A 14,563-nucleotide genomic window follows, 5' to 3' on the forward strand; every position below is an offset into this window, starting at 1 on the left:
ACAAAATAGGCCTATTGATGGCAAGTGAACTGTTTTTTCATATTTCCATAAACTAAGAACTGCACATATATTTAAACACACGGTTATTATTTTTTATTGTATTGCGCTTTTAAATTTCCTTTAGTTATTTGCTAAACATTCTTAGCTTTCGCTGTGAAATTCTAGACATAATAAACACAGGAACTATTCAATAATGAATTATCGACGATAAGAGAAGCAGTTAATAACGATAGTAATATATCATATAATCAGATAATGTTACTTGAATATGTGATAAGTATCTATCACAGTTTTTACGTCAAAAATGAGGTACGACAAAATGACTAACATACCAGGAAATTACTCGAGAAGCCATCAAAATATCGTCGATGTGAAAGAGATAAATTTTTCGTGCTTTTTTAAGTACAAAAAAAAACATTCTTATCCTTTGTCGCTATTTGAGAAATAACTTGCATCTCTACCAGTGAAGTAGAGACTCATCGTAATATTTAATTAGTAAAAATAATATAAATCACGAAATTTTTAAATTAATTTTTCATATTACTCGTAATACAGTAGCTCTTTGTTATATCGCGCATGCCGGAAAACACATCAAATGAATATCAGATAGTGCGATATAACTAAAAACTATACATTTACATTTTCTGGTGAATACGCAAAATACAGCAATTTTTCGTAAACACCTTTTGAATAATTTACAATATTTGTTTAATTTGATAAATTTACTTTGAATAATTACAAGAATAATCTAAGTAATGCAATAACTTTAAAATCGGCACAGATTATTTTCAATGACTGCGCTATTTGTTAAACAATATAATATATTTTTGTCGTTACGAGGTTTCACAAACAATACAATTTGCGTTATTTTAATATGTTCATGTAATTTACAGTCACATTCGCATTCTATACCACAAAATACATTATAAACGATGTTGTAATGCATACCATAAAACTATAACTTTAACATTATAGCTTCATGGGGTCCACACAAATTTGAATTAAGTGGCCCCGTGTACAGTGTTGACTCGACATATTTTTCTTCGGGGAATGTTTTTGGAGAAAATCTTTTTTTTATAACAGATTGGTTCTTGTCTCTTGGGGCTCTTGTCAGTGTTTTCTTTTTTCTTGTTCGTAGTATAAGACGCCATCTAAAAAATCTTTGTAAATACAAATATTTTGGCTACAGTTTGAAAAAACTGTAGACCTATAAATTTCCATTGTCGTCTGTTTGTTAGTCTGTCCGTTTGTCTTTTCTTAAACTCGAAAACGGAGTTAGATAAATGAAAGACGAGATTAGATGTGAAAACCTTATAGGCCGGATCCTTTGACTATATGAGAACATCCGATTCAAACCGGAAGTCAAGTTACTCCAACTTAACTTTTTTCCGTGAAAGCAGTTGAAAAAATTGAAGTGCTTTGTTGACTTCACTCCGTCGACACCAATTGTGTGATCGACGCCTTGTTAGGATATAGATTCACACTCCAGACACCTAATGTGAAAAACAGCTTTATGTTCAGGATGGTTTAATTATAGTAGACAAGAAAGATCAGCCAAATCTCTCTGTCCGATACGTCACGGTGACATCAGTTATGATAGTTGTTATTTGTCCCAACTCGTGATTTGTAGTTAAACTTAAATATAGGAGGGTTATACTTCTACCTTACACGCGGGATCGACAATATACGCAGGAACAACGATGGAGTTAGGCACCTAGACGAGTTAGAATATAAAAAACTATTTATTCAATTAAACGAATCAATTGAATGTACATGAAATGATAACTAAAACGAATTAGTCAAAGGAGTAACTGTACAAAAATATAAATGGAGAGGTCACATACTAACTTCTAAATATATCACTTTTGAATAGACTTCCACCTGAGAGAGTGTACATCAAATATAATAATTTGTTGCATGTTTACAATACCTGTTTGTTACACTAGTTCTATAAAATTTTAGAAAATCTGCTAATATGTTTTATAAGATTATAAATTTTGAAAATTTAAAGTAAAAGAAATATACAGGTACAGTACCTCATATTTAAAAGTCAGATTTATGTTAATAAAATTCACAAACAAATAAACTATATGACTTATAAAATTTTCTTATAGAAAAAATAAACAATATTGAATTGATGTAAATATTTTATTCGTGCAATAATCGTTTAACGAACGTTCTGTCTGATTCTAACTTGTGCATAAATCTTGCAAAAAAACGAATACTAAAGTTCTCAAAAAGTACTCTAAATATATTAATCGCCGTATATTCTTTGAAATATTTTAGAATATTTTAAAACAAATATCGCTTTTATTTTATAATATTTCCTTTTCATTAAAGTTGAATTCTTACGATGTATACTGTACACGTGGATGTATTTTTAATCATTTAGGAAATGAAATTAATCTACTTCCTACGATTAAAACTTTCTACTAATGTTTAAAGTGATTTCCGCATATTCAAAATTTTTATCTCATAAGATATGTTGTCAATTAGGATATTTAATTCTATTGATAAATTGGTAATATATATAACCTTCCATCATAACTGAAATTCATTAGATTTTAATAAATAAATATTGGTAAAAATAAAGATTAATTCAAAAGTTAGTTAACCCAAATATATTTTAAAAACGGTTTAAACCGGCGTAGAATCGTCGATCATACTGACAAAACCTTTAAATATATCTCGGTAAACGGACTTTTTGACTGCTTTATATAAATTTATTACAGTATTTCTATTTTAATTTTAACTAAATCTTTCTATAATTGTTGAAAAAATATAAAACAATGGGATCGGTAAGAATACTAAAAATATATTTCTAAAAATAAAAATTATTCTCAGACAAAATAGACGAGTAAATTAAAACACTCTTTCCTAGACCGACTTCCAGTGATTAAATAAGCGGACAATCTTTCTATTTAAGATTAAAGATATAGATCTACTAACATGTAATAAAGCAATTGAATAAGCAATTATATTTAAATTAAATTAATTTACATCACAAATCAATATTTTTAAAAATAAAACTCACAAAATGTTTAATTTTATTAATTTTTCAACACTATTACAAAATAAATGTCATAAAAATAAGTAAATGATTGTGTTTAATCTTATTAGACAAGGTATAATAGGTTGTTCGAAAGTCGAGTTATATTTTAAGATATTTTTTTAAGAACGATAAAATCCGTTTTGAAACATCTGCATGTTATTAAATAATTCTTAAAACTAATCTTAAAAAATATATCGGTTAACAGACTTTTGAGCAATCCTATGTAATTGATAAAAAAAAAAATTAGAATTATATTTGATCAGAGTATTTAAAAATGACGATTTAAATTTTCAAAAAATAAAATAAAATTGTTTTATTTATAATATAATAAATATACGAACTACATCTGAACCAAATATATAAAGCAAACAATATTCCATATTATTTTCGATTTATTTGAAAATTTAATAGTTTGTTTAATAATAATTGTTACATAGTTTCGACTTAAATATTTTTATGCATTTTTTTAATTTCGTATAATTTAAAAAAAAAATATTCTTATAAAAATAAAAATTAATAAATCATTCGTTGAATATTTACTGACTTGATTGTAAAAGCTTTTATATAACTTGTTTTCTCCACCTGGAAACTCAGTAAACATAATTATTTTTAGTATTTAATCATGAGTATGTGTGTAAATGCATTGTTATGACGTATGTGGCGGCCTTTGGCTATACTAACCATCCCTCATCCTAATCTCGAATAAACTAATTATTAGAAATAATTTTAACTTTTCAAAATGAAATCTACTCTTGTTTCAAAACTTAAAGTAATTTTTAATTTTTTGATTTTAGTAAATTTTAACAATTTCCCTTCTTTTAAGGGTTAAAAACAAAAAGGAAACAGTTTTTATAACGTTTCCTTTATTGTAAAATAGATAAGTTAATTGCTTTTCCTGTGATTAATTGCTAAAGAAAATATAAATAACCGAGAATTACGTATCAAATTATTTTAAAAGTAAATTCTTTCTTTGCAAGAAGTGCAAAATGAAGTTGTGCATTTTACTTGTTTTAGGAGTGATTGTATGCAATTTATGTGCCATCAATGGCTTTAGAATGAAAAGACAGATAGATGACTTTTGCGGTGAGTGTGAGAAATTTCGTATTTAATTCTTAAATGTTAACAATAAAGTATCTTAATTTTAGACAGATTTTAAAAAATTTCATAGTTTTAGATATATAAAAGTATATTACAATCGCACTTCTATTTAATTTATACTGTTTTTCAGGTTTGCCTGTAAAACTTCGAAGTACTATATGGAATTGTATCGAGTCGCAACTTTCCTTTAAGGATAGGCAAACGGTTAGTTATTTTAATATAATTAAATAAAATATTTTTAAGATGTATAAATATTAATATTCAAATATGATTTGTCAGTATTCAGGTATTGCCCTGTGTTTTAATGAAGCTAACTTTGTTGACGTCATGAATAGAATGTGTGGCAAAACAGAAGATGAGGTAATATATTTTCATTGGTTTTAGTATAATTAAAAACATAAATGAATATATTTACATAACAATTACTGAAATATAATTTATGTAATTTCTATTTCGTAGATTGATGCAATGGCAGCACTGCATGAAGATTGTTTGGAAGAGCTGGACATGGATGATGAATCAAATGAAATCGTAAGTTAAAAATAAAAAATAAACACAAATTTTCTTTTTATTTCTACTTAATTATTTGCAATTTTTATACTTTTAGGATGCGGACGAAGAAGAGGTAGCGAATTGTGTTATAAATAATATGTGAATAAAAAACATTGACATGCACGATTCGCCGCTGTATAGTTTATCCAATGTTGAGCCATCTATTAATTTTCATTAAATGTGCATAATTAATCCTTGTAAACTTTAATAATTTGTTTTTAAATTTAATAATATTTGCTTGTAATAAATTAGAAAATTTTAAATAAACAGTTTTGCATTACGAATTAGACTTTTTCATTTCGATGTGAAAAATAATTTTAAATAAAAAATATCGTAAATTCTCACATATAAAACTGTGAAAAAATTATTTAGAATATATATATATATATATTCTAAATAATTTTTTCACAGTTTTATATGTGAGAATTTACGATATTTTTTATTTAAAATTATTTTTCACATCGAAATGAAAAAGTCTAATTCGTAATGCAAAACTGTTTATTTAAAATTTTCTAATTTATTACAAGCAAATATTATTAAATTTAAAAACAAATTATTAAAGTTTACAAGGATTAATTATGCACATTTAATGAAAATTAATAGATGGCTCAACATTGGATAAACTATACAGCGGCGAATCGTGCATGTCAATGTTTTTTATTCACATATTATTCATAACACAATTCGCTACCTCTTCTTCGTCCGCATCCTAAAAGTATAAAAATTGCAAATAATTAAGTAGAAATAAAAAGAAAATTTGTGTTTATTTTTTATTTTTAACTTACGATTTCATTTGATTCATCATCCATGTCCAGCTCTTCCAAACAATCTTCATGCAGTGCTGCCATTGCATCAATCTACGAAATAGAAATTACATAAATTATATTTCAGTAATTGTTATGTAAATATATTCATTTATGTTTTTAATTATACTAAAACCAATGAAAATATATTACCTCATCTTCTGTTTTGCCACACATTCTATTCATGACGTCAACAAAGTTAGCTTCATTAAAACACAGGGCAATACCTGAATACTGACAAATCATATTTGAATATTAATATTTATACATCTTAAAAATATTTTATTTAATTATATTAAAATAACTAACCGTTTGCCTATCCTTAAAGGAAAGTTGCGACTCGATACAATTCCATATAGTACTTCGAAGTTTTACAGGCAAACCTGAAAAACAGTATAAATTAAATAGAAGTGCGATTGTAATATACTTTTATATATCTAAAACTATGAAATTTTTTAAAATCTGTCTAAAATTAAGATACTTTATTGTTAACATTTAAGAATTAAATACGAAATTTCTCACACTCACCGCAAAAGTCATCTATCTGTCTTTTCATTCTAAAGCCATTGATGGCACATAAATTGCATACAATCACTCCTAAAACAAGTAAAATGCACAACTTCATTTTGCACTTCTTGCAAAGAAAGAATTTACTTTTAAAATAATTTGATACGTAATTCTCGGTTATTTATATTTTCTTTAGCAATTAATCACAGGAAAAGCAATTAACTTATCTATTTTACAATAAAGGAAACGTTATAAAAACTGTTTCCTTTTTGTTTTTAACCCTTAAAAGAAGGGAAATTGTTAAAATTTACTAAAATCAAAAAATTAAAAATTACTTTAAGTTTTGAAACAAGAGTAGATTTCATTTTGAAAAGTTAAAATTATTTCTAATAATTAGTTTATTCGAGATTAGGATGAGGGATGGTTAGTATAGCCAAAGGCCGCCACATACGTCATAACAATGCATTTACACACATACTCATGATTAAATACTAAAAATAATTATGTTTACTGAGTTTCCAGGTGGAGAAAACAAGTTATATAAAAGCTTTTACAATCAAGTCAGTAAATATTCAACGAATGATTTATTAATTTTTATTTTTATAAGAATATTTTTTTTTTAAATTATACGAAATTAAAAAAATGCATAAAAATATTTAAGTCGAAACTATGTAACAATTATTATTAAACAAACTATTAAATTTTCAAATAAATCGAAAATAATATTGAATATTGTTTGCTTTATATATTTGGTTCAGATGTAGTTCGTATATTTATTATATTATAAATAAAACAATTTTATTTTATTTTTTGAAAATTTAAATCGTCATTTTTAAATACTCTGATCAAATATAATTCTAATTTTTTTTTTATCAATTACATAGGATTGCTCAAAAGTCTGTTAACCGATATATTTTTTAAGATTAGTTTTAAGAATTATTTAATAACATGCAGATGTTTCAAAACGGATTTTATCGTTCTTAAAAAAATATCTTAAAATATAACTCGACTTTCGAACAACCTATTATACCTTGTCTAATAAGATTAAACACAATCATTTACTTATTTTTATGACATTTATTTTGTAATAGTGTTGAAAAATTAATAAAATTAAACATTTTGTGAGTTTTATTTTTAAAAATATTGATTTGTGATGTAAATTAATTTAATTTAAATATAATTGCTTATTCAATTGCTTTATTACATGTTAGTAGATCTATATCTTTAATCTTAAATAGAAAGATTGTCCGCTTATTTAATCACTGGAAGTCGGTCTAGGAAAGAGTGTTTTAATTTACTCGTCTATTTTGTCTGAGAATAATTTTTATTTTTAGAAATATATTTTTAGTATTCTTACCGATCCCATTGTTTTATATTTTTTCAACAATTATAGAAAGATTTAGTTAAAATTAAAATAGAAATACTGTAATAAATTTATATAAAGCAGTCAAAAAGTCCGTTTACCGAGATATATTTAAAGGTTTTGTCAGTATGATCGACGATTCTACGCCGGTTTAAACCGTTTTTAAAATATATTTGGGTTAACTAACTTTTGAATTAATCTTTATTTTTACCAATATTTATTTATTAAAATCTAATGAATTTCAGTTATGATGGAAGGTTATATATATTACCAATTTATCAATAGAATTAAATATCCTAATTGACAACATATCTTATGAGATAAAAATTTTGAATATGCGGAAATCACTTTAAACATTAGTAGAAAGTTTTAATCGTAGGAAGTAGATTAATTTCATTTCCTAAATGATTAAAAATACATCCACGTGTACAGTATACATCGTAAGAATTCAACTTTAATGAAAAGGAAATATTATAAAATAAAAGCGATATTTGTTTTAAAATATTCTAAAATATTTCAAAGAATATACGGCGATTAATATATTTAGAGTACTTTTTGAGAANCTTGATAATTCAACTACGCTTGTTGGAGAACAATAAAAACACTACACTCAACAAGCCACCAATAAAACTCAACTGCCTAACCTATAACCAAAGTCTCCTTTTAATTTGTTTTTTAAAAAAAGCGCTTGACAAACTTGCCCCGCATGCCGAAGTTGCCCCGGTCTCCCCTAATTTTAAAACTATTAAAAATTAGAAAAAGATAAAATAATTACAAGAAAAGAAAATGTAGAAATCATTAAAAGAAGAACGAAAAGAATAGAAAAATTGAACTTTAGATTAGACATATAAGTTAGAAAAAATAAAGAACTTTAAGTAATAGTAAATACATAATAATTTACAGTTCATAAAAATTTATTTAAAAAAGGTGAACACTAAAATAATTCAAATAATAATATGTATAAAAATACGCATTATTAACACGCATTAAAAACGTTAAAATAAAAAATAGTTATATGCTAATAAATACTGTTGTAAAATGTATGTGTATATATATGTATATATATAAATATATATATATATATACATATTGATATATTACATATATATATATATATACATATTAAATTAAATATACAGAGATACAGTTCCTTATTTCATTCAAAAAGGTGTTCGAGTGCCAATTTGTTTGAATACTGAACGAACTTTTCCCATAAGAAATAATGTAAATGATTCGTTCTAGACCACCAAAAACTGCATTTTAAGTTGTATTTAACACAAATTTAACGAAACCTTACAAGCCTAGCGCGCATAAATCACACACACAAAAAAAAACCTTAACATACTAAATATATAAAGTAAATACAAGTTTAATCTCACATTACTGTCATTTTGGAGAGTTGATGACTTATTTCGTCACATTTTTTATACAGAGTGGTAAAGTTGATTTTATTCATTTTAATTATAGAAAATTTTTGTGCATGACAAAATTAAAGGTAAAATAAAAATATTTGCCATTAATAAAATATTAGTTTTATGAGGTCGTGTTCGTTCGGTCGTTTTGCTCTAAACATCCGTTCGAATACCGAATTGTTCGAGTTGGGAGAAAAACATTAGAACTAAAATCTTAAATTGATGAACAAATACGATAAAATTTGTTTAAAATAAATTTTTACTTGAGTTAATAATAGTTTATATGTACAAAATAATTGTAGTTTTATGGATTCTGTTATAGGTTCACAATTGGAAGAACTACAATTGAATAAAATTGTTAAATAATAAATAACATAAAATGAATAGTTTTGTATAAAAAATACGTTGGTTTTCNTAGAAAAGAGATAAGGTCTTTAAGAATTCGATCATTAACAAACCCTTCGTTGAAATTCGATTCTTATACGAAAAATAAAAATTAATAAATCTTTCGTTGAATATTTACTGACTTGTTTGTAAAAGCTTTTATATAACTTGTTTTCTCCACCTGGAAACTCAGTAAACATAATTATTTTTAGTATTTAATCATGAGTATGTGTGTAAATGCATTGTTATGACGTATGTGGCGGCCTTTGGCTATACTAACCATCCCTCATCCTAATCTCGAATAAACTAATTATTAGAAATAATTTTAACTTTTCAAAATGAAATCTACTCTTGTTTCAAAACTTAAAGTAATTTTTAAATTTTTGATTTTAGTAAATTTTAACAATTTCCCTTCTTTTAAGGGTTAAAAACAAAAAGGAAACAGTTTTTATAACGTTTCCTTTATTGTAAAATAGATAAGTTAATTGCTTTTCCTGTGATTAATTGCTAAAGAAAATATAAATAACCGAGAATTACGTATCAAATTATTTTAAAAGTAAATTCTTTCTTTGCAAGAAGTGCAAAATGAAGTTGTGCATTTTACTTGTTTTAGGAGTGATTGTATGCAATTTATGTGCCATCAATGGCTTTAGAATGAAAAGACAGATAGATGACTTTTGCGGTGAGTGTGAGAAATTTCGTATTTAATTCTTAAATGTTAACAATAAAGTATCTTAATTTTAGACAGATTTTAAAAAATTTCATAGTTTTAGATATATAAAAGTATATTACAATCGCACTTCTATTTAATTTATACTGTTTTTCAGGTTTGCCTGTAAAACTTCGAAGTACTATATGGAATTGTATCGAGTCGCAACTTTCCTTTAAGGATAGGCAAACGGTTAGTTATTTTAATATAATTAAATAAAATATTTTTAAGATGTATAAATATTAATATTCAAATATGATTTGTCAGTATTCAGGTATTGCCCTGTGTTTTAATGAAGCTAACTTTGTTGACGTCATGAATAGAATGTGTGGCAAAACAGAAGATGAGGTAATATATTTTCATTGGTTTTAGTATAATTAAAAACATAAATGAATATATTTACATAACAATTACTGAAATATAATTTATGTAATTTCTATTTCGTAGATTGATGCAATGGCAGCACTGCATGAAGATTGTTTGGAAGAGCTGGACATGGATGATGAATCAAATGAAATCGTAAGTTAAAAATAAAAAATAAACACAAATTTTCTTTTTATTTCTACTTAATTATTTGCAATTTTTATACTTTTAGGATGCGGACGAAGAAGAGGTAGCGAATTGTGTTNAAGCTTTTATATAACTTGTTTTCTCCACCTGGAAACTCAGTAAACATAATTATTTTTAGTATTTAATCATGAGTATGTGTGTAAATGCATTGTTATGACGTATGTGGCGGCCTTTGGCTATACTAACCATCCCTCATCCTAATCTCGAATAAACTAATTATTAGAAATAATTTTAACTTTTCAAAATGAAATCTACTCTTGTTTCAAAACTTAAAGTAATTTTTAATTTTTTGATTTTAGTAAATTTTAACAATTTCCCTTCTTTTAAGGGTTAAAAACAAAAAGGAAACAGTTTTTATAACGTTTCCTTTATTGTAAAATAGATAAGTTAATTGCTTTTCCTGTGATTAATTGCTAAAGAAAATATAAATAACCGAGAATTACGTATCAAATTATTTTAAAAGTAAATTCTTTCTTTGCAAGAAGTGCAAAATGAAGTTGTGCATTTTACTTGTTTTAGGAGTGATTGTATGCAATTTATGTGCCATCAATGGCTTTAGAATGAAAAGACAGATAGATGACTTTTGCGGTGAGTGTGAGAAATTTCGTATTTAATTCTTAAATGTTAACAATAAAGTATCTTAATTTTAGACAGATTTTAAAAAATTTCATAGTTTTAGATATATAAAAGTATATTACAATCGCACTTCTATTTAATTTATACTGTTTTTCAGGTTTGCCTGTAAAACTTCGAAGTACTATATGGAATTGTATCGAGTCGCAACTTTCCTTTAAGGATAGGCAAACGGTTAGTTATTTTAATATAATTAAATAAAATATTTTTAAGATGTATAAATATTAATATTCAAATATGATTTGTCAGTATTCAGGTATTGCCCTGTGTTTTAATGAAGCTAACTTTGTTGACGTCATGAATAGAATGTGTGGCAAAACAGAAGATGAGGTAATATATTTTCATTGGTTTTAGTATAATTAAAAACATAAATGAATATATTTACATAACAATTACTGAAATATAATTTATGTAATTTCTATTTCGTAGATTGATGCAATGGTAGAACTGCATGAAGATTGTTTGGAAGAGCTGGACATGGATGATGAATCAAATGAAATCGTAAGTTAAAAATAAAAAATAAACACAAATTTTCTTTTTATTTCTACTTAATTATTTGCAATTTTTATACTTTTAGGATGCGGACGAAGAAGAGGTAGCGAATTGTGTTATAAATAATATGTGAATAAAAAACATTGACATGCACGATTCGCCGCTGTATAGTTTATCCAATGTTGAGCCATCTATTAATTTTCATTAAATGTGCATAATTAATCCTTGTAAACTTTAATAATTTGTTTTTAAATTTAATAATATTTGCTTGTAATAAATTAGAAAATTTTAAATAAACAGTTTTGCATTACGAATTAGACTTTTTCATTTCGATGTGAAAAATAATTTTAAATAAAAAATATCGTAAATTCTCACATATAAAACTGTGAAAAAATTATTTAGAATATATATATATATATATTCTAAATAATTTTTTCACAGTTTTATATGTGAGAATTTACGATATTTTTTATTTAAAATTATTTTTCACATCGAAATGAAAAAGTCTAATTCGTAATGCAAAACTGTTTATTTAAAATTTTCTAATTTATTACAAGCAAATATTATTAAATTTAAAAACAAATTATTAAAGTTTACAAGGATTAATTATGCACATTTAATGAAAATTAATAGATGGCTCAACATTGGATAAACTATACAGCGGCGAATCGTGCATGTCAATGTTTTTTATTCACATATTATTCATAACACAATTCGCTACCTCTTCTTCGTCCGCATCCTAAAAGTATAAAAATTGCAAATAATTAAGTAGAAATAAAAAGAAAATTTGTGTTTATTTTTTATTTTTAACTTACGATTTCATTTGATTCATCATCCATGTCCAGCTCTTCCAAACAATCTTCATGCAGTGCTGCCATTGCATCAATCTACGAAATAGAAATTACATAAATTATATTTCAGTAATTGTTATGTAAATATATTCATTTATGTTTTTAATTATACTAAAACCAATGAAAATATATTACCTCATCTTCTGTTTTGCCACACATTCTATTCATGACGTCAACAAAGTTAGCTTCATTAAAACACAGGGCAATACCTGAATACTGACAAATCATATTTGAATATTAATATTTATACATCTTAAAAATATTTTATTTAATTATATTAAAATAACTAACCGTTTGCCTATCCTTAAAGGAAAGTTGCGACTCGATACAATTCCATATAGTACTTCGAAGTTTTACAGGCAAACCTGAAAAACAGTATAAATTAAATAGAAGTGCGATTGTAATATACTTTTATATATCTAAAACTATGAAATTTTTTAAAATCTGTCTAAAATTAAGATACTTTATTGTTAACATTTAAGAATTAAATACGAAATTTCTCACACTCACCGCAAAAGTCATCTATCTGTCTTTTCATTCTAAAGCCATTGATGGCACATAAATTGCATACAATCACTCCTAAAACAAGTAAAATGCACAACTTCATTTTGCACTTCTTGCAAAGAAAGAATTTACTTTTAAAATAATTTGATACGTAATTCTCGGTTATTTATATTTTCTTTAGCAATTAATCACAGGAAAAGCAATTAACTTATCTATTTTACAATAAAGGAAACGTTATAAAAACTGTTTCCTTTTTGTTTTTAACCCTTAAAAGAAGGGAAATTGTTAAAATTTACTAAAATCAAAAAATTAAAAATTACTTTAAGTTTTGAAACAAGAGTAGATTTCATTTTGAAAAGTTAAAATTATTTCTAATAATTAGTTTATTCGAGATTAGGATGAGGGATGGTTAGTATAGCCAAAGGCCGCCACATACGTCATAACAATGCATTTACACACATACTCATGATTAAATACTAAAAATAATTATGTTTACTGAGTTTCCAGGTGGAGAAAACAAGTTATATAAAAGCTTTTACAATCAAGTCAGTAAATATTCAACGAATGATTTATTAATTTTTATTTTTATAAGAATATTTTTTTTTTAAATTATACGAAATTAAAAAAATGCATAAAAATATTTAAGTCGAAACTATGTAACAATTATTATTAAACAAACTATTAAATTTTCAAATAAATCGAAAATAATATTGAATATTGTTTGCTTTATATATTTGGTTCAGATGTAGTTCGTATATTTATTATATTATAAATAAAACAATTTTATTTTATTTTTTGAAAATTTAAATCGTCATTTTTAAATACTCTGATCAAATATAATTCTAATTTTTTTTTTATCAATTACATAGGATTGCTCAAAAGTCTGTTAACCGATATATTTTTTAAGATTAGTTTTAAGAATTATTTAATAACATGCAGATGTTTCAAAACGGATTTTATCGTTCTTAAAAAAATATCTTAAAATATAACTCGACTTTCGAACAACCTATTATACCTTGTCTAATAAGATTAAACACAATCATTTACTTATTTTTATGACATTTATTTTGTAATAGTGTTGAAAAATTAATAAAATTAAACATTTTGTGAGTTTTATTTTTAAAAATATTGATTTGTGATGTAAATTAATTTAATTTAAATATAATTGCTTATTCAATTGCTTTATTACATGTTAGTAGATCTATATCTTTAATCTTAAATAGAAAGATTGTCCGCTTATTTAATCACTGGAAGTCGGTCTAGGAAAGAGTGTTTTAATTTACTCGTCTATTTTGTCTGAGAATAATTTTTATTTTTAGAAATATATTTTTAGTATTCTTACCGATCCCATTGTTTTATATTTTTTCAACAATTATAGAAAGATTTAGTTAAAATTAAAATAGAAATACTGTAATAAATTTATATAAAGCAGTCAAAAAGTCCGTTTACCGAGATATATTTAAAGGTTTTGTCAGTATGATCGACGATTCTACGCCGGTTTAAACCGTTTTTAAAATATATTTGGGTTAACTAACTTTTGAATTAATCTTTATTTTTACCAATATTTATTTATTAAAATCTAATGAATTTCAGTTATGATGGAAGGTTATATATATTACCAATTTATCAATAG

At 24.8% G+C, this 14,563-nt stretch overlaps 5 protein-coding genes across 5 annotated transcripts; 3 read left to right on the forward strand and 2 right to left on the reverse strand.

Moving 5' to 3' along the window:
• The first annotated feature begins 3,990 nt into the window (after positions 1-3,990).
• LOC111617721 lies at positions 3,991-4,806 on the forward strand. The gene is made up of 5 exons (XM_023359009.1): positions 3,991-4,135; positions 4,281-4,354; positions 4,430-4,510; positions 4,610-4,681; positions 4,758-4,806. Exons 1-5 carry the CDS (start codon positions 4,039-4,041, stop codon positions 4,803-4,805), a joined length of 372 nt encoding a protein of 123 aa, XP_023214777.1. The 5' UTR covers positions 3,991-4,038; the 3' UTR covers position 4,806.
• A 382-nt stretch (positions 4,807-5,188) lies between these two features.
• LOC111617724 lies at positions 5,189-6,178 on the reverse strand. Its single transcript, XM_023359012.1, has 5 exons — positions 6,034-6,178; positions 5,815-5,888; positions 5,659-5,739; positions 5,488-5,559; positions 5,189-5,411 (listed from the first exon to the last, which is right to left on the reverse strand). The coding sequence occupies exons 1-5, from the start codon at positions 6,128-6,130 to the stop codon at positions 5,364-5,366; spliced, it is 372 nt and encodes a 123-aa protein (XP_023214780.1). The 5' UTR covers positions 6,131-6,178; the 3' UTR covers positions 5,189-5,363.
• Positions 6,179-9,708: 3,530 nt separating this feature from the next.
• On the forward strand, positions 9,709-10,523 carry LOC111617720. The gene is made up of 5 exons (XM_023359008.1): positions 9,709-9,853; positions 9,999-10,072; positions 10,148-10,228; positions 10,328-10,399; positions 10,476-10,523. The coding sequence occupies exons 1-5, from the start codon at positions 9,757-9,759 to the stop codon at positions 10,521-10,523; spliced, it is 372 nt and encodes a 123-aa protein (XP_023214776.1). The 5' UTR covers positions 9,709-9,756.
• Positions 10,524-10,892: 369 nt separating this feature from the next.
• Positions 10,893-11,709, forward strand: LOC111617726. Its single transcript, XM_023359014.1, has 5 exons — positions 10,893-11,038; positions 11,184-11,257; positions 11,333-11,413; positions 11,513-11,584; positions 11,661-11,709. Exons 1-5 carry the CDS (start codon positions 10,942-10,944, stop codon positions 11,706-11,708), a joined length of 372 nt encoding a protein of 123 aa, XP_023214782.1. The 5' UTR covers positions 10,893-10,941; the 3' UTR covers position 11,709.
• A 382-nt stretch (positions 11,710-12,091) lies between these two features.
• On the reverse strand, positions 12,092-13,081 carry LOC111617725. The gene is made up of 5 exons (XM_023359013.1): positions 12,937-13,081; positions 12,718-12,791; positions 12,562-12,642; positions 12,391-12,462; positions 12,092-12,314 (listed from the first exon to the last, which is right to left on the reverse strand). The coding sequence occupies exons 1-5, from the start codon at positions 13,031-13,033 to the stop codon at positions 12,267-12,269; spliced, it is 372 nt and encodes a 123-aa protein (XP_023214781.1). The 5' UTR covers positions 13,034-13,081; the 3' UTR covers positions 12,092-12,266.
• Positions 13,082-14,563: the final 1,482 nt, after the last annotated feature.

The sequence above is a fragment of the Centruroides sculpturatus genome, unplaced genomic scaffold, assembly GCF_000671375.1.
Source record: "Centruroides sculpturatus isolate CEXI.00-Female unplaced genomic scaffold, Cexi_2.0 scaffold1822, whole genome shotgun sequence".
NCBI lineage: Eukaryota > Metazoa > Arthropoda > Arachnida > Scorpiones > Buthidae > Centruroides > Centruroides sculpturatus.